The 19,092-nt window shown below is 43.0% G+C and overlaps 2 protein-coding genes across 3 annotated transcripts; both read left to right on the plus strand.

The window, feature by feature from the left end:
• The first annotated feature begins 714 nt into the window (after positions 1-714).
• LOC113033906 (sodium/hydrogen exchanger 2-like) lies at positions 715-7,707 on the plus strand. 2 transcript variants are annotated; one of them, XM_080306385.1, is made up of 13 exons: positions 715-1,062; positions 1,352-1,574; positions 3,174-3,414; positions 3,490-3,740; positions 3,840-4,057; positions 4,143-4,339; positions 4,425-4,514; positions 4,828-4,898; positions 5,075-5,212; positions 5,315-5,411; positions 5,531-5,656; positions 6,091-6,154; positions 7,277-7,707. In XM_080306385.1, exons 1-13 carry the CDS (start codon positions 816-818, stop codon positions 7,459-7,461), a joined length of 2,148 nt encoding a protein of 715 aa, XP_080162511.1. In that variant the 5' UTR covers positions 715-815; the 3' UTR covers positions 7,462-7,707. The 2 variants fall into 2 exon arrangements, with proteins under 2 accessions (XP_080162511.1, XP_026043882.2); XM_026188097.2 differs by having other exon boundaries at positions 5,534-5,656.
• A 304-nt stretch (positions 7,708-8,011) lies between these two features.
• On the plus strand, positions 8,012-15,753 carry LOC113033922 (transmembrane protein 182-like). Its single transcript, XM_026188131.2, has 5 exons — positions 8,012-8,331; positions 11,021-11,144; positions 11,668-11,766; positions 13,974-14,111; positions 14,428-15,753. The coding sequence occupies exons 1-5, from the start codon at positions 8,158-8,160 to the stop codon at positions 14,646-14,648; spliced, it is 756 nt and encodes a 251-aa protein (XP_026043916.1). The 5' UTR covers positions 8,012-8,157; the 3' UTR covers positions 14,649-15,753.
• The last annotated feature ends 3,339 nt before the right edge of the window (positions 15,754-19,092 follow it).

A 19,092-nucleotide genomic window follows, 5' to 3' on the forward strand; every position in this document is an offset into this window, starting at 1 on the left:
TGACACAGATCCTTGTGTTTGCAGTGGAACTGACGGACTGCACGCATATTGGCATAAAATATGTAAAGACGATAAACCGAATTTAATAAGAAGCCAGTGGGAGGAAGAGATACTGTCTTGGCTGATAATTAAAGCCTTTTTCTCACCACTAGGCAACATATTTGTAACTGTAATTCAAACTATTTCAATAATCACAACATGCCGCATCAACAATAAGTTGCTTGTTTGAAATGAAAGATTGCAAATCAAATAAGCCACAGCAGAACACAAATTCCACCAAATGAAGCACTGCTACCACAGCATGAGAACAAACACTGAAAATGAGTCCATTATCGGAGAAGCCCTTTCTCTGCTAGGTAAACAAAATATATTAACAATTATTGCAATCTATCTAAGCTTTGTGTACAACAAACCATCAGTGCTAATACCCTGGCTGAATCTTGTGCATGTGTACTTGCATTACTTATGCCGTGGGGACACAAATGTGTGTACACAGGCACATATTGTGGACTTAAAGCAATTCCCTGTAATGGAAATAATCATATTTTGGGTTTTGTTTTGGCTTCCAGTTAGGGTTCATTTTCAGGAAATGGATGTAATGTTCTTTGAGTTGCTGATGAGACCGTCTGTGTGTGTGACACACCCCTTGAGCTCTGTGCTGCTGGTATCATTGCTAGCTCAGGGATTCCTGTGCACATTAGTGGCTGCATGAGTCCCAGTCAGGTTGTTTTGTGTGTCTCGCCCCCACCCCCCATCTCCATAGTCCCACTCCTATTCTCTGCCTCTCTCTGCTGTTGTCCCAGCATGGCTGCAGGATGACTGCTCTGTGGACTCTCTCTCTGCTGCTCTCTGCCAGTCTGCTGGGCTGTCTGGCTGTGACCTCTCCCGATGGGAGCCCTCTGCCCCACAATCTGCCTCCCTCGCTGGGCACCAACAGTAGCGATGGCAGCCTGTCTGTGGATCTACCCATGGCTCTGAGGGTGTTCAGCATGGACTATCACCACGTACAGGCTCCCTTTGAGATCGTGCTGTGGATCATGCTGGCCTCACTGGCCAAGCTGGGTAAGCCTCAGTTGTGCTCACACTCATCCACGAGAAGCCAGATTCTTTCATATATAATATAATGTATATAATATCTATTATTTTTCTACATTTCTAGTTATTTCCAGGATTTTTTAAAACTCACACCAAACCTCAAGTTAACAATCTGTTCTATCAATGAAAGAGTTTATCTGAGTACAATGGTAGTAGTCCTCCCTCGGTATAGCTACAGAGCGATTTAGTCAGAACTCCACAAAGTTCGGATCCTGCTGATTTCCTTTTACTCCCTCTCCGTTTCTCATTCCCTCAGGTTTTCACTGGTCAGGTCGAGTCCCTGCAGTTGTCCCCGAAAGCTGCGTCCTCATCATGGTGGGCCTCCTGGTTGGAGGTGTGATCTATGGGGTGCGCCACTCTGCTCCACCGACTCTCAGCGCCGATGCTTTCTTCCTCTTTCTGCTGCCACCCATCGTGTTAGATGCAGGATACTTCCTGCCAGGCAGGCTGTTCTTTGAAAACCTTGGTACAATCCTCTGGTTGGTAGCTTTAAAATGTTTGATTTTTGTGTGTGTGCGTGTGTGTGGAGGCATTCGTATGCAGATTGCGTTGAACAGAATGAAAGTACGCCATTTCCACATAAAATATGAGTAGAAAGAGTTTGATTTAAAAGTCAGAATTAGACTCTTTATTTTGGTTTTACCCTTTAAAGCCTTCTTCTACCTCTACGTCTGAATCATCAGTGTAAATTACACAATATAAAATAAAAATTCAAAAGAATAAATTGCAAAAAAAAAAAGAAGTCATGATGCACCAAATATGATACAAATTGAAATTCACAAACAGAAATCTATATTTTATTTATTTATTGTTTAAATTTCTTCAAATGATTTAATGAATGCTCTACTTTCAAAAACAATTGAATTTTGTGGCAATTATTTCATGGTTCAGGCTCAGGGTTGAAATTTGAAACATCCAAATGATAATTATTTGATCTCCTGCTTAATTCATCATTTTGATCGTGTACCAAGAATTGGACAGTCTCTAATTTTTATGACGGTTTTATTTTAATGGAGAGAACCAAGATATAAACATCCCTGCATGTCACTGAGTGAAATGAGTATTTGGTTTCCTACAGCCCAGCCAGATTTCTGCCTCCCACAGAGTCACAGGATTGTTTGACTGGAATGGGTTAAAGCCGCGGTCCCCAACCCCCGGGGCATGGACCGGTATCGGTCCATGAGCCGTTTGGTACCGGGCTGCAAGAGTTGAAGCTTGGGTGTGAAATTTATGGTTTTCAGGGTTTTTATTGGTTTTTATTGTTATTTTTGTTAAATCGTTTTTATTGTTAACTTGGTTTCCCTGGTTCTTTTCCCGTGGTTATGGATAGATCTTCTTTTTTTTTGGGTACCGGTACTGGTTTTATTTGGTTGTATTTATCTGCAACAAAAATAGAGACTCTTCAATTCTTTGTAAGTGAGTGAACTTACAAATTCAGCAGGAGACCTAATAATCATTTTACCCCTCTGTGTCATGTATGGCTGTGTGGCAGACAGATGAAACAAAGGGAGTGAACTAAAGGAGGCAGTTTCATGTGCTGTAACACGGTGCTTGAAATAAAATACAAAAACAATAACAAATAGAAACTAATAAAAGATAAACTAGAAACTAACGAGAGGATGGGCAACAGTTGTAAACACAGCTGGAACCTATACAGACTAATAGGACAGGGGAAGTAAAACTGAACATACTGTACAAGGATGAGAGACTGTCAAAATAAAACAGGAAGTACAATAAAAACAGAGAAGAAGACTAACACACACTGGAGACATGACCGACAGGGGAACACAAAACACAGAGACAAGACATGAAGACAACGTGAAGACAAGGCTGAATGAACACAGAAGAAGACGAGACACTGAGGGAGGAAGAACTCTAAGATTACTAAGAACTGACCATGAACTTAGGAATCACATTGAATATTCAAAATAAACATGACGCACTGCATATGTTACCACATTTGTCATATTTTGAGCTTATTTTTGTGGACCTGAGTGGCTAAACTCAGATATTCATCGAGCATTTGTTAAAGGTACCTGGAGCAGGTGTCTTAAAGCTGGTTTCTTGTGCATGTGCAGGTATGCAGTGCTGGGGACCTTGTGGAACGTCCTGGGCATCGGCCTGTCTCTGTACGGTGTTTGCCTGCTGGCTCAGAGCTCACTAGGAGATGTCTCTCTGCTCCACTGCCTGCTGTTTGGCTCCCTGATCGCTGCTGTAGACCCAGTGGCGGTGCTTTCTGTTTTCCAAGAGATGCAAGTTAACGAACAGCTGCATATCCTGGTGTTCGGAGAGTCACTGCTCAATGACGCCGTCACTGTGGTGAGGAGAGAAGCGGTGCGTGTTTCAGGTACCTAAATGAAACACTTGATACTCATAGACGTTTCTTCCTCTCAGGTGCTCTACAAGCTTTTTGAGTCCTTCCTCCGTCTGCCATCAGTGTCAGGGCTGGATGTTTTGCTGGGGGGCTGCAGGGTGGTGGTGGTCGGAATCGGGGGCTTGTGTGTAGGTCTCTTCTTCGGCCTGCTGGCAGCCCTCACCTCACGTTTTACCTCCAGGGCCCAAGTCATCGCCCCGCTCTTTGTCTTCCTCTATTCCTATTTGTCTTACCTTACCTCAGAGATGCTTCACCTCTCTGGGATCATGGCGTGAGTGCTGCTCAGAATCATCTGAATCCCAAAGACCACAAATTGTACACATTAGTATAAACATTAGTTAACTTTGCTTCCCCTTTCCCTGCCCTGCAGCATAGTGACCTGTGCTGCTACAATGAAACAGTACGTGGAAGCAAATGTGTCGGAGCGCAGCAACACCAGCATCCAGTACTTTCTGAAGATGTGGAGTAGCGTGAGCGAGACCTTAATCTTCACCTTCCTGGGAGTGTCCACCATACAGGACATCCACATGTGGAGCTGGCCGTTTGTGTGCTCTACACTGCTGCTCTGTCTCATCTGGAGGGCCACGGGTATAAGTCTTCCCCGCACTTTAAAACAAGTTATATCACAAGATCAGCAAAGTGGATATCTAAACTCTTTCTCACTTCTTAAAAGGCGTGCTTTTGCTGACCGCGTTTGTGAACAAGCTCCGGAGGAACGCCGTGACCTTCCGAGACCAGTTCATCATCGCCTACGGTGGCCTGAGAGGGGCAATCTGTTTTTCCCTGGTCTTCCTGATTGATGACTTCCCAAAGAAACGACTCTTCATCACCACTACCATCGTGGTCATTCTCTTTACTGTCTTTGTACAGGTGGGGCAAACATGTTCGTGAATTGTAAGGAAAAAAGTTTGTCATAGTTTGAAGGTGGATTTTATTTTCTGAGTCTGGTTTGCAGGGGATGACCATCAAGCCTCTGGTGGAGCTACTGTATGTGAAGAGGAAGAAGAGAGCTCTGCCTACTCTCAGCGAGGAGATCCACAGCAGGGTGAGAGATCACAGGAATCACAGCTAAGTGTGGATTTGTGATAGGGCTGTAGATAACTCTGGACACTACTGATTTTTAGATATCAGTAAATTAGCAAAGACTGTCAAGGATTATGATCTCAGAAGAGCAAGGCTTACTAACCAAAAGGAAACAAGGTGAGTTCGGTTTTTTCCTATGCAAAGCATACAATGTTTGAAGGATGCACTGAAGTGGATGGTGCACAGAGAGCAGCCTGTTTCATGAATTTCTTTCAATACTTCCAAAGGATATCATTTTTTGGAAGTTATCTGCAAATAATCCTGTTTGTTGTTAGCTCATAGATCACCTGGTGGCAGGTATAGAGGATGTGGTTGGCTACTGGGGGCAGCACTACTGGAAAGACAAGTTAGTTTTCCGTGTTTAACTGTTACTTTGCCTTCTGCTTGTGTTTTATCATAAAGCGTTTGTTGTGCATATAAAAAGATAAAATATGAAATGACCAGCAGGTGGCAGCAAACACTATGCACATTTTCTACAAGTCACAGTATTGCCATCTGTGTGCTTGTGTGTGTGTGTGTGAGGTTTGAGCAGTTCAACAAGAAGTACCTTCGCCGTTTCCTCATCCGTAACGACCGCCAGGCTAGCTCCAGCATCCTCAGAGTTTACCAGGAGCTGGAGAGACGGGAGCAGAGGGGAGTCGAGGAGGAGGCCCCGCCGATGTAAGAAAATGGTTTTTGGACTGTGTCAGTGTTTGTCCTTAAAGTTCCCAGAATAACGGAAGAAAGGTTCATGACCATAATCAGGGTTTTCTAAAAACCTAGAGTGGATCCTCGCTCCCAAGGGCGACCTCTGCTACCGGAGGAGATGGAAAGCATCAGGCGCATCCTCTCAAGAAACCTCCAAAACTTCAACAACAAGGTAAAGTTTCTATGCCACTGTTAGCTATTTCCTAGTTCCAGCTACTATAACTTAGAAATTGCACAATGTGTATAATTCAGCTCCACACTTCTGGGCTCATGCATGTGTCCTCACTCCAGCAGACACCAGCCTACAGCAGACACACCCTGCACCAGGACACATCGGTGGACAGAACAAGGAAGCCCCTTTACAGACACCAAAGTCTGGGAGAAAGATACTCATACAACACAATCACACACTTTCAGGTGCATGCAAACTACCTGCATTTCCTCATGTTCGAGTTTTATTGAACAGAATTAAAAAGACTGAATGGTTAGGAGAGTAAGTTCACAGGGTTGCAGGGGTGTCGAACTCCAGGCCTCAAGGGCCGGTGTCCTGCAGGTTTTAGATCTCACCCTGGATCAACACACCTGAATTAAATGATTAGCTCCTTACCAGGTTTCTGGAAAACTTCAAGACTTATTGAGGAGGTACTTTAGCCATTTGAATGAGCTGTGTTGGATCAAGGACACATCGCCCTCGAGGCCTGGAGTTCGACACCTGTGGCTTGGTGGATTCATGTTGAAATACTGCATCCAAGTTTAGGAATCTGTTTAAACTCTACGTGAATGATGGAGTGTCGGTATCAGAGTAGAGAACATCCTCCATGGTGCTGTACTGTGTATTTCTACTTTTGCAGGGGGAGGATGGTGGGCTAAGTGAGCCACAGAGAGTGAGAACTGGACTTAGCAGATCTCACACAGGTAAAGACGCAGCCAGATGCACAGCCATGTGAAACAGAAAGTCTTGACAGGACTCTATGCAGTCCTATAAAAAAAACAGCCAAGTCCTCTGCATGATTCAGCAGCTTGTAGGACCAACTTACGTAACAATAACTTGAATCATTAATTCTCTGTATGACCTTATCAGTCTCTCACATCATTGTCAATACATTTTTCCTGCTCTTCTTTACATCATTGCTTCAGTTCATTGCGGTTTTGCAGGTTCTCTGAATGTCCCACCACAGTTTTTAATGAAGCTGATGTCTGGACTTTGGCTCAGCCATGGTAACACCTCGATGTTTGGGATCATTACCATGCCAAATAACCTACTCTCAGCCAAACTTTAGCTCTCAGATAGCATTATATTTGACTCTAGATGACTTTGGTGCACTGAGTTAAACTCAATAACTGCAAGATGGTGAGACAGCTCAAATTCGGTCTTGTTGGTCTGTCCAAATGACATTGTTTCAGAAGTTGTTTGTTCAGATGCAGCTTTTCAAAACTAAACCATGCTGCCATGGTCGTTTTTTCTCCTGGCACTTTAAAACAAGCCATAACTTATCTCGCCAACCATTCTGTCATGAAGTTTAACATTTAACATGCTAACTGAGGCCTGTGGAGTCGGACATGTAGCTCTTTGGTTTTTTGCAGTTTCTCCAGGCTGCTACTTTCCAGGCTACATGACCAAAATTATGAATTAAGGCTGCTACTTTCCCCTCATATGGAACCAATAAGGGTGCACTTTGTTTTTTTTATGTGATCGCATAGAGTCCGACAACCACTTTCTTTTTCAAATGTCTGTTTATCAAACTTATGTTGAACAAATGGAAAGCTTTACTTTTAAAGGCTTTTTGCTTTTCTTGCTAGTTAGTACGTAAGATTAAAACTCAGTCATCCTGTCTACTTCTGCAAAATTGTGTTTTAATTCATACAGTTTTTTAACTGTGTGTTTGCTGTCTCTCAAACTTTCTGCTCTAACTTAAAGAAAAGAAAGAAAAAAAAAAAAAACAGCTTATTAGTATTTCTCTCCCTCCTGATCTTTGACCAGAAGCTTTTTTGACTTTGTGACTCTTGAGCTCACTTCACCCTCTTCCCTCTTGGCAGTGTGCTCCATAAGCCCACGATCCACTCTCCTGGACTCCTCAGACTCAGCTGGCCCGGCTCAGACTAGATCAATGGATCCAAAAGCTGCTAGAGAAGACCTAGTCTCTCCAAAACATCAAGAAACCGTGGAGAGAGCCGCCAGGAAACACCTCAGCTTTGTTTTGGAGAATGAGAAGCAGCAATGAATGCAGACTGTGAGACACGGGGAGGGAGGGAGAAAAACATATGAAAGCAAAGAACTCAGCGTGTTCCATCATTTGAAGTGATAAGTACCTCGTATTCCTTTAAGCACAGAGTTGTGAGGTGCAAAGCAGAACTAGTAGAAGTCTTCAGCAATTTCATGGATGCATCCCAAGTAAATTCCTCATAAAATGAATTTAATGGTTTTATTTATTTATTTGCCGGCTACAATAAAGCTTTTCTCAGCTCTATGTTTCACCTCTTGAACAACTCTTGCATCTCCAGCCTAATTCATTTTCAAAGCACCATTCCCAGAGTAACACCAACATTACAAATACCTCGCAGTCATAAATGCTGATACCTGCTGCCCACACCGTCCTCACGCCAATCTTTCCTCTCCTTGTTTCCTTTACAAATGCACAGCAAAATACATACACTGGTAATCTGACGAGGACAGGCTTACTGCGTCCTAAAATAACTCCTGTCCCCCCACCTCCCTCTGTTTGACCTGCTCGGTTACTGTAGCATTTTTTTCCTCACAGCTCCCAGCATGCCAGGGAGTGGCTGAGAGAGGCTGGTCATGTTCTTTAGGATTGGGACTGGGCAGACAGCCTTCAGAGTGGACACAAGTAAGGAGTCACTGACCTGAAGACTAAAAGCTAAGAGGAATCATACTTTAAAGCGGGGTAAAGGCCGGAGTTATGAGGGTGGGAGCTGCAGCCCTGTCTGGGGGGATTTTTGGGGTAATAGGGACTCTGTGTTTCTTCCTGGCATTTGGTACTGACTACTGGCTGGTCGCAAGCGACAACTGCGGACCATATAGATGGCAAACACAAACGACACCGATGGGGGACAAAGATGCCAACAGGACTGAGGTAGGACAGATAGAAGTGCGATTCCTAACATACTGTAAGCAATCACTGATCACTTCCATCAAAACACATCAATTCAATAACAGCAACCGAAAATATTATTTTTAACTGGTCACACGTGAAAACCACAAAAAGAATAAACGGGGAAACCCGATCAGGTGCTGTGGACTCGCTGCTGTGCCACTATAAGATATTTAAAGATGTCCTGAAGCAATTTACAACCTTGTTTCCAAAGAAGCTGGGAGGCTGTGCAAAACACATTTATAATCACAGAACATATGAGTTTTAATTAAAACTAGAACAAGGAAAACAGCAAATGTTGAAGCAGAGGGATTTTGTTTTTAAAAGAAAAAAATATAAGTTTAGATTTTGATGCTACCGGCATGTTTCATAAAAGCTGGGTCAGATGCTTTGCTGCAATATCGAATTCTTGAAACGTGGCAGTAGCGTTATTCTTTCTTGTAAGGATTCCAGCTGCCCAGCAGTTTGAACCTATCTTGCTCCAAATGTTTTGACTGGGCAACAGCTCCACCCATACTGGAATACATGCAGAACGTTGTTTGCTGATATCTTGTTGAAATAAGCAAGACCTTCCCTGAAACAAGACACTGCAATGCAGCATATTTTGCTCCAGAACCTGAATCCACTGGTCAGCATTACTGGTTACCTGAGTAATGCTCACTAATGGCTCAGGGGGTTGGGAAGTGCATCTGTAACTGAAAGGTTGCCGGTTCGATCTCCGGGCTCTCTGTCCTGCTCGTTATGTCCTTGGGCAAGACACTTTACCGTACTGGTGTTGGCCAGAGGGGCCAATGGCGCGATATGGCAGCCTCGCTTCTGTCAGTCTGCCCCAGGGCAGCTGTGGCTACAACTGTAGCTGCCTCCACCAGTGTGTGAATGAATAGTGGAATTGTAAAGCGCTTTGGGTGCCTTGAAAAGTGCTATATAAATACAATCCATTATTAATCTACTTCCATACCAACACAGGTACTGACTTTTAACCGTGTCAGGGCAGAGGACTCTTAACCTCTTTGGCCTGCAAGAGAAAGCAGTCAGACTACAGTTTTCCACTTTGCCTCTTAGATAAGTTCAACTGGAGTGTTTTTTAAAAATATGTTTTTGTCTCTTTAATGGCATAGCAAAGGTCTTGCATTTGTGAATCCAGTAAAAGTTGCTGACTGACAATCATTATCAGAAGTCTTCCTGATTTGGAAACCACTGCATTTTTTTTTAACCGATTACACTCTGCCCAAACGTGTGGGAGGCCAGGGATGTCTAAACTCATTTTACATAGTGGTTAGTACAGCCCAGTTTGATCTTAAATAGACTGGACTAGTAAAACTCCCCTTTCTGTCAGTGTAAAGACTTTGATCCAAACATTAAATCCATGAGAAGAACAAGAAGTGCAGTTTAAACAGCACGCCTCAGTCTTTCCACATGATAAATTCGCAAAAGTACAGAAAAAGTTCAGCTTGCTCATTCCCTGCACTGTCCTCACTGGTACTTTACGAGTTGTTGGAGGTCTTCATCAGAAAAGCTGTAAAACGTATGAAAATACAGTTAAAGGTTCAAAATCAGTGGGCCTGATTGGAGCTGTTGCCGGGTTGATTCTGGCCCCCGGACCTTATGTTTGGCCTTCCTGTTGTAGGTGACTGCACTTCTGTAAAGTGTGCAGGAGAGGAGTTAGAAGAGACATGTGGACTTGTAGTTTGTATTTAGTGGCCTTTATGATCTTACCACAATACCTCCAAATGCACCTTTCATCAAACCCTCCCTGCTCATTACACACCTACATTCTGACTTCACATCCAGAGTTTGTGACACAGCATCCCATCATACACACTACAGTAGCATCTTTGTGAAGACGAGCATGGCTCTGGTTAAAATATGAACATGCTGATATTAAGCAAATAAGCAGCCGAGGTATTATTTCATGAATAGGAGACAAAAACAGGGATTATATAGAGTATGTCAGAGTAATCCACCCAGATGTTGAGATCTTTCAGTCTGGACCACAGCTGTGGACCACCCAGTCATCACACACTGACATCCTTGATAACCTTTTGCTGCTATCAGCATGCTGCTGAAAATTTGAGTGTATTTCATAAATTTAATATTTTTGGTCCATCACTTCGACTGCCAGCTGTAAAATAAAAGCGGTTCGGGGTAAGGTTTGACAAAACTGTGGCACCTTGATATGACTGTTTTTACACGGCGAGTAGGACTCTCACTGACGAGCCGGCTGAGCTTCATGTGTAAAATCAGTGGAGTGGCCCTTTAATTTTCCAGTTTATTCTCCCATGAAGCACTTGTGTGAAAGTTCAAAGAGTGCAACGTAAGGGATATATTTATAAAAGCTAATCCCCCAGTGAATTCCTCCGTAACATCACAGAAACAAAGTCTTTCATTTTCAATAAAACAGGATGATTAAAGTTGTTGTGTTATTCGGCGCCATCAATCATATTTCTGACAAGCGAGCAGAGAATATAAGTTCCCCCTCGAAAACCTCACAGACCAGCAGGCCATAATCAGAACCACGTTTGATGCCGTGGCTCCAGTGAAGTAGGGAATCACACAGAGCCGCGAGCGCAGACGTGTTGACAGCGCTGACAGAAAATGGGATTCATCCATCTTTAGGTATTCGAGCATCTATCTGTGTGATGTCAGTCTGTCTTCCATTTCTTTTTCTTAGACGCTGTTGGTGGAAGAAGCGAGTACCTCCCCTCCTTCCCTCACGCTGCACCACGAGGGCTTTTTCTGGCGCTGTGCGTTTCAGGTGGAGCCCACGACGCACGCAGTGCTGGCCACTCTCTTCAGTACGTAGGCGAAACTTTCCTCTAGTTAAGCTGAGCAAAGGTTTTCTTGGGAGTTGTCCAATGTGGTTGCGTGTCCCTTGCTCAACACTGCGGTCTCCTTGACATGCTACAAGTGCAGAAAAGAAAAATGCCCATATATGACAGTAAATGTAAAGGATTGCTAAAATATGTTGTTTATGGGGTGTTTTGGGGCTTTTTGTTTTCCCCCGACTGCATTTTGCATTTGTGTCTTTTTTATTTTCTGCTGCACTTAATGTTTCATCACTGAATTGAAAAAGAAATCCAGAACAACCATTGAGCATATTGTTATTCAAGTGGCCCGATAGCTGAGTGTGCTTCTGCCACTCATTCAGACACTGCTTTTAGAAAATCTAGTCAATGATGGGAAATAAAAGGCAACAATAAAGTCAGTACTGAATTATGTGTAAGCCTTAATATGTCTGCTGTTTATTGTGGTTATAGACCTTTGCCCATTATTTTGAGTGATTATTTTTGTAAACCTTTCTCATTTTTTTAACTATAGCAAACCAGCCAGAGTCTAAGGTTTGCATCCATGGTTACCTCTTCCCGCTACCGGTTGCAGTTGGACAAGTCCCTCATCCAAATTATGACCCCACAGCAGGTAATTCACAGTCTCAAATATATGCTGCATGGACACACGTCTTTCTGTTTCCTGTTGTTCAGTAGTGAGGTCAAATCTATGCAAGACATTTTATGAACAACAAAATATGTACAAATAATCGTGGATAGATTATTTGACGCCAGCTGGGTGAGAGGCAGAGGTTTGGAGAAGACTGATATGAGGATGCCGGATACACCAAGTGCCTATCTGGGAAACGGAGAGAAAGACGGGGAGGGTGGGACCTAAAATTGAGAACAGACAGGTGTTTGGAGCAGGTACAGGTTTTTAGAAGAGGAGTGCTTAAGGTGTAGTCTCACTCCTAAACTTCAGGTAAAATTATCTTTGATACAAATCTTTGATACATGATTGAGAAATATTTTTTACTCTTGAATAAAAATATGGGTATTTCCCAAATGCTGTTTAACAGAGCGATAACTTGTTTTTAGCACAGCTTGTCCGAACATCCTTGTTTTATTTTGGATGCTTACATTATTTTTGCTTTGCACATAGAAACAAAATTATTTCACAAAAACTACCAGGTTCCAAATAATTACCTCCTCGATGCTAACAGTCAGTCGTTTACTCTTTTTGCTGGATAACAGCCTGCAGTCGTTTGTTGTAGTTTTCAACATGTCTCACATGCTCTCCAGATTTGATGGTCTTCCAGCAGGGACCCTGGTTTTCAGTTCATCCCACAGTGATTTTCAAGTCAGGGCTTTGCATTTTTTTGAACTGGCCAGTCAGTAACATTTACTTTGGTGTTCTGGAGGTAGTTGTTCCCCAGGAGCGACATATTTTGGGTTGTTGTTGTGTTTAAAGATAAAGAGACGACCCAGACTCAGGTTTGTTTTTGAATGCTTTTAAAATCTTCACATAAACTTCATGATTCCTTCCACCTTGATGAGATTCCCAGTTCCAGACCCACTGAAGCATCCACCCATCATGATCCTCCCACCACCGTGTTTCACTGTGGGGACGCTGTCCTTTGAGATGTAGAACTCTCACTACTTTCTCCAAACATCAGCAAAGTGTCTGTGGACAAAGAGCTCTAGTTTTATCTCCTCTTCTCGCTCTTCTAGTGTGCATTATCTGTCTCTAGGGTGTCCTTAGCACACCGCAGTCTGGCTTGAAGGCGTGTCTTCTGCAGAAGTGAAGTTTTTCCTGGTCTCCAATCTCGCATCATTCCTGTGCAGGGCTCTAGTGATTGTCTCATTTGAGACTACAATTCCCAACTTGGCTAAATCATTCATGGGTGTCTTCGCAGTTATTCTGGGCTCTCTAGAAACATCTCTCACTAGTTTTCTTTCCAGAATCTTTGAAATCTTTCACTTCCTACCACTGCCAGGCGTGTTCTGTACTCTGTGGGTTTCTTGGAATTTATTGAGGATACTCCTCACTCCTGTTCTTGACACTTGTATAACAAATTCCTTCGATCCATTAAAAGAAGCAACGCTTAATAATTTTGGCCTCATCTGTAGGTCCCCACATATATATCAGTAGTAAATCCCATCTTTGCTACAGCAGTAAAGATTTAGCAGAGAAATACTTAATCTGGTATTTATTATTCAGTCAAAAAGTGCTCATATTACAGCCTAAACGTATCAGGACCATATCGAAGTTATTAAAGGACCAGCCTGAAGGAACAGTCTATTTTGGGAAATACTTTTTTGTGCTTTCTTGCTAAGCGTTTTATGGGAAGATGGGAAACACTCTTCTATTTGTGTGTTAAATAGGACAGCATTTAACCACATCTACAGATGGCTGGTTGTTTCCAATCTTCTTGCAAAAGATCAGAACCAGCATTGCCTTCCTGTGACTGAAACCAAACAAAATGAACATGTAATGACTGATGTGGAAGAGCAGTTTTCTTGCTTTCTTTTTCTCAGAGCCAGAGTAACTGGATGCTGACTTTAGCTTCTTACATGTAAATGATCTGTTCTTATATGACATCCTTTTAACCTTGGCAGCTCTACAAAGCACTTTGCAATGTGTTTCCTATTCTTCCATTCACACACATACACAAAATTCCTGGGTAGGAATGCAAGACTCGCCAGCCGACAGGAGCAACCTGGGCTTCAGCATCTTGTTTGCGGACCGGTCAGCAAATGAATCCAAGGGGCTGGGATTAAACTGAAAACCTGAGCAAAAACACCCTTTCTTTGCAGAACACTTATGGGATTCCACTGCTGTGCTTGTGTTTCTTGCAGTGTTTCGGGGCTTCTGGACCGTGCTGATAATCCTCGGACTCGTCTTAGCTCTGGCTGGAGGCTTCCTCTTGGTCTGTGGTGTTCCTTTCATCAGCTACAAACTCTACAAGTTGGGCGGGGCCTTCCTCTTAGCTGCTGGTAAAATATAGACTGCTGCCTGTGCATCTATGTGTGTGTAAGTCCTAACTGTAGCGTGAAATAAGAGACGAATGCACAGACGCACATTCATTCTGCAGCCTTTGCTGCTGTCAGCTGTTCATACCTGTCACATGATAAACACACACCCGGCACGCGGAGCAGCAGATGTCACTCTGCAGTGTTGTCACTATAACGACAGCAGTAAACACTGCCGCCGTGGTAACAGTAGAGATGAAGAGGAGCTGCGTTCCTCTGCAGCCACTCACAGCACTGACGGCCTCTGTGTCTATCTCTCTAATACTGTCTCTCTCCGCAGCCTGCCTGTTCCTGTTCACGCTTCTGCTCTACGTCCTGTGGATGGAGGTGGTGGATGTGAAGAGCTACATCCTTCAGGAGAGAGGGGAAACATGTCCGAACGCTGAGGTTTCAGTCCTCTACGGCCTGTCATTCATGGTGGCGGCTGCCGGAGTGCCCCTGGAGCTCATCTCTGGTTTGGTCTTCTTGCTGGTAGGCCGTGCAATTCATGCCAGCAAGTGACCTGCCCGCCTGGATCACAGGGTGGAGAGGAGGGGAGCGGGTGGTGGTGGAGAGGCCTGACTTTTTTATGTCCTGCACTTGACTGGATTAGCGTGTTTTTGGGATGTAAATACAGGAAAGACTGCCGCTGCTTTGGGTCTCCTGGAAGTTTTCTGTCTGTCTCCCACTTTGCTTAATTTCTCCTCAAATGTCACTATTTACTTAAACATGTTATCGCTGCCATGTTTTACTATCGCCACAAATGATAAGCAGACGGTGAGAAGTGCACGGGTGAACCAGCTGTGTCCTGATTCTGGCGCGTGATCAAAGTGTGTTTAGCTGCAGCAGAGTGAGGTGGGAGGCAGGAATGGCTGGGTGGACTGGAGGCTTGGGGAGAGGGTGGGGGTGGAGCGGGAAAGAGGAAGATATTGGGGGGGAGAGACAGAAAGAGAGAGGGAGAATTGATGCATGGAGGGGGGCACAAGGGTGCTTTGAGAAATGAACAGCTGTTTGTGGGTTTGGTTGGTGTACAGCAGGCCAGCCACCTGCCTCCTTCACCCCAATCACATTTTACTCCTCATTCAATCCCCCCATGCTTTATTGTTTCTTTCTGGTTTTTTGTTCTTTTTTCCACCTTTTACAGAAACTTTAGATTTAGATTTCAAACCCAGAGTGCAGCTAAATCCAAAAATAATTCCCAAAATGAGCCGTGCCCTATAGGAATCTTTTCTTGTGTTATTCAAAAGGAGAAACGCTGACGTGTGATTGTATCACAAGTGCTACAATATTAGCTCGTCTTTCCTTTTCACTGCTCTGAATGGAAACAAGCGGCCGGACTCTCGATCACATATCAGCTTTCATCTGAGGAGCAAGAACGGCAGTGATAGTGGTGGGGTGTATGTCTGCTTCAAAGGACTCGACACACGTGTGTTCATGCACACGCAAACACACACACATACACGCTGTGATCAAACTGTCCACTGATTTCTGAAATACATGTGCACATAATATCTAAATATCGTTACTAGAGCTGCTTTATGCAAGACCGACTGTAACATCTTTGCAATGAAATTCTGTGTGTGGAATTATTTCTGCGCAGAAAATACAACAACATATATCAATAAAACTGACTCGACTTTGTGACATAACAAATGAACACTGGGTCCTTTGAGCAGGAAGTCTGAACAGCTGAGCACAGCTGGTTTCTGACAGGATTTCAACCACAGGGGGAAAAAAAGCACCACTTCTGATCTGAGGAAGCGTGATGACAGTCTGACAGATGAAAAACAAACAGAAGAAGTCAAAGCCTGTGGCATGCAGTCAGTGATTTGATAGTGGCGCTACATGCGAGGCCGATGATGTGGTTGTCGCTACCATTGCTGGCCACTCAGACAGACTTGGACCAGCGGATGTCTCCAGTGACAGTTGAGCTTTAATGGCATGTTTTACATTAGCTTTGTTTTCTGTTAAGTGTACTATCACTGAAAATAATTTAATAGCAAGTAATAAGTGTCCTGTTTTCATTCCATTTAAGGAGCACTTAGCATTCCCTCTGAAAAGAAGGTCTTTGATTAGGCGATGGCTGTCAGGCTCGAGGACGTGAGGGTCCTGAAAGAGATGAGGCAACACTGGAAGTCTTTCAGGCAAAGGGACCGAATGGCACTGGGGAGGAAGTTAGGAACAGAGAGTGGGTAGTGCGGCTTGTCCTAGCATAATCCCTTTAAGTATTTGGGCCCTGTCCTTAGAACTCTTTGAACAGGTCAAAATATTCTTCTGGTTCACTGAAATTTGAGAAGAAAAAAAGAAGAAGAAGAGGAAATAAACATTGCAGCCATTGTATTGTCTTTTGACTGCCCATTAGAAGACCCTTGCAGTTTACTCAGGCCTGAAAATGTTTTTAAAAAGTCTTTCGAATCTGCAAACCTCCCATTTTAGCTGCTCGTCGGGTACTAAAAACGTTTTTATGAACCGCTTTTATGTGACAATTACGTGAATAATAAAAATAAGAAGAGATTCCTGACTGAACTTCTTTACTTTGTTGTGTGTAACCTAAAGGCCATGACTCAGGCCTGTGGTCTATATTGAGAACCAAACTCTTTCAGACTCTCGGGGCTTATGATGAACCACTGAGGGGCTTGAACAGTACGACAGCAGTTTGTGTAACTAAAAGAGAAGTACATCTCCTGATTCTTTAAACACATACTCACTGTAATAGTAACTTTGATTTGCATTTTCTGTTAACAACATGAGGAGCCATGAGCATAAATATCCTCTCCTGCCAAGACCTCTGCTGAGACCCCACCTGCTGTCTTCCCCTCTCCATACCTGTTTTATAAAAGAGCTAATCATCATTCCTTGTGGTAGCTCTAACTCTTTCTGTTCAAGCTCGGTGAGTTAAATTAAGAGAAAGGGTACCTACTTAAAAAACTGACTAATAAGGTTTAAATATACATGATTATGAGAGTTGTCTGGTCCTCATCTTGAAACTGAACCCATCACAAATAATGCTAGCGCATACGCTGTTAGCCCTGAAGCTAGGCTAGCCTCAATTATTTCAGTTTACGTCCTGTAAGTCATGAGCAGAAGAAAACTAAAACTTCTAATGATTGTGTAGGAAGACTTTAATACTGTATCAACTCGCTGACTTATTCTGCTCATAATATCTGTTGAATATGTCAAAGTATAAGTGCAGCTTAGCACGAGTTGACTGTGTTACAAAGTAGGCACTGCAGTTCGTAGACATTTTTTCTGTAAAAATAAGCACATAATGACATATTCTCATAAATATTAAACAACTGACCTTCGATTAAGCTGATTCTTTGACTACTTAATTAATATGTGTAATTAATGGATGTTTATTAATACATCCTTCATAAATATCAGTGTTAGCTAGCTAATGCTAGCAATCTTCCAATGTCATTTTAAAAAAATGACATTGAAATACAAAGATCGATGTATATCAGTAGGGTTACTGCTTATCCAATTTGAATTCAGGATATCAGCCATGTTATTGCTATTGCCATGCTAATCAGCTTTCTTTTAAAGTTAATGCTTTGGTTAAATGTACTTTGGTACAGTTTTTTCTTTTTCACAAAAACATAATATATGTAATATGATTCAGAGTGCTACCTACTGACCTTTAGGGATAGAAACAAAGTATTGATCCTATTGTTGTAGCTTTAATCAAATGGCAGGAAATTTCACTGAAACTTGGCTTGCTGCTGCTGGGACCATAAAAGCTGTATGAATTCAGAATCGGGGTTACTAAAACCCCATGACTCTTGACTGTTAGAGTCATTTTACTCTTTGTCTATTTAGGATTTAAAAAAGCTGATGTCAGTGTCTTAAAACGTCTCTCTTGTAAAACTAAATTTGATTCGTGCAGATCAAATGACCATACACAGATGTTTGCATTTTTATCTGTCTTGCATTCTCATCAGGGAGTCCTATTATTGGTTCCAAATTCCTGCTGCAGCATGACAACAAACCCAAATATAAGATCAGAGTCATAAACAGCTATCTGCAGCATGAGGAAGAGTAAGAGCTCCTGCAACAGATGGCACGGCCCTCGCAGAGCCTGATCTCAGTGTGCGATTAAAAGACATGAAAAACAATCAACTAAAGACTTTTACATGAAGCTGACTGAAAAACTGAACTCTGTATGGAAAAAAGTACTTTGTACATCTTTATTTATTTTTATTGAACAAACCAATGCTTTGCAGCCCAGATGAATAGTTGGCCTATCTTCACTTGACAGACATGCATGATGAGCCAGCAGAGGGCTCTCCAGCTCTCCTCTATGAAAGACGAGCTTCCCATGCGTGGATGGACACAAGGAAGACATATAAGGGAAAGTAAAAGGAAAGAAGAGAAAAAGGAAAGGAAGCAATTACTGAGTGGAGTATCGAGCTAGAACCCTGGCTTGTTCAGTGACTGTGGCTCATCCTAATCAGAGTTAATTAACTCTTATGTCTCCTCCCCTGTCAACCACTACAATGGAAACACAGTATCACTTCATTTAAAACAGAAATAATCTTGCACTTCAAGTGTCGGCAATTATGGTGTTATTATATAGTTATAGTTAATGTATATCACAAGAATAAAGACATGACATGGTAATAAGATCTTAAACGCTCTGAAAATGAACCCTGAAACATCAGAGGAGCATATCGATCAGCAGAAATGATTCCATGTATGTCTATGCGTTGATGTACTTCCCAGTTTGTGCTGAGGGCCACGTGCATACGATGTGTCAGGTGGCGAACAGCAGGAAGTGATCTCGCACCGTAGGGAGAGTTAACCCCACGTGGACCCCCTCGGCCCTCTGTCCTCCAGAGCACCTGGACTGAATACTGGTGGGCTTTAATCCAGTCAAAGAGCGGGATACACTCTGGCAAGAGCTTTTTCCTTCTTTTCTCTAACCCCCTAACTCTACTAGTGAGCCGATTACCTGCTCTGTGTGTGT

Source organism: Astatotilapia calliptera, chromosome 2, assembly GCF_964374335.1.
Source record: "Astatotilapia calliptera chromosome 2, fAstCal68.1, whole genome shotgun sequence".
NCBI lineage: Eukaryota > Metazoa > Chordata > Actinopteri > Cichliformes > Cichlidae > Astatotilapia > Astatotilapia calliptera.

Bases quoted from the DNA above. Each gene is read 5' to 3' on its own strand.
- LOC113033906 (XM_080306385.1), top strand. From the start codon at position 816: ATGACTGCTCTGTGGACTCTCTCTCTGCTGCTCTCTGCCAGTCTGCTG. The intron at 4,058-4,142 runs GTATAAGTCTTC...ACTTCTTAAAAG, and splicing joins TCTCATCTGGAGGGCCACGG to GCGTGCTTTTGCTGACCGCG. The intron at 5,657-6,090 runs GTGCATGCAAAC...CTACTTTTGCAG, and splicing joins ACACAATCACACACTTTCAG to GGGGAGGATGGTGGGCTAAG.
- LOC113033922 (XM_026188131.2), top strand. From the start codon at position 8,158: ATGAGGGTGGGAGCTGCAGCCCTGTCTGGGGGGATTTTTGGGGTAATA. The intron at 11,145-11,667 runs GTACGTAGGCGA...TTTTAACTATAG, and splicing joins AGTGCTGGCCACTCTCTTCA to CAAACCAGCCAGAGTCTAAG. The intron at 11,767-13,973 runs GTAATTCACAGT...TGTTTCTTGCAG, and splicing joins AAATTATGACCCCACAGCAG to TGTTTCGGGGCTTCTGGACC.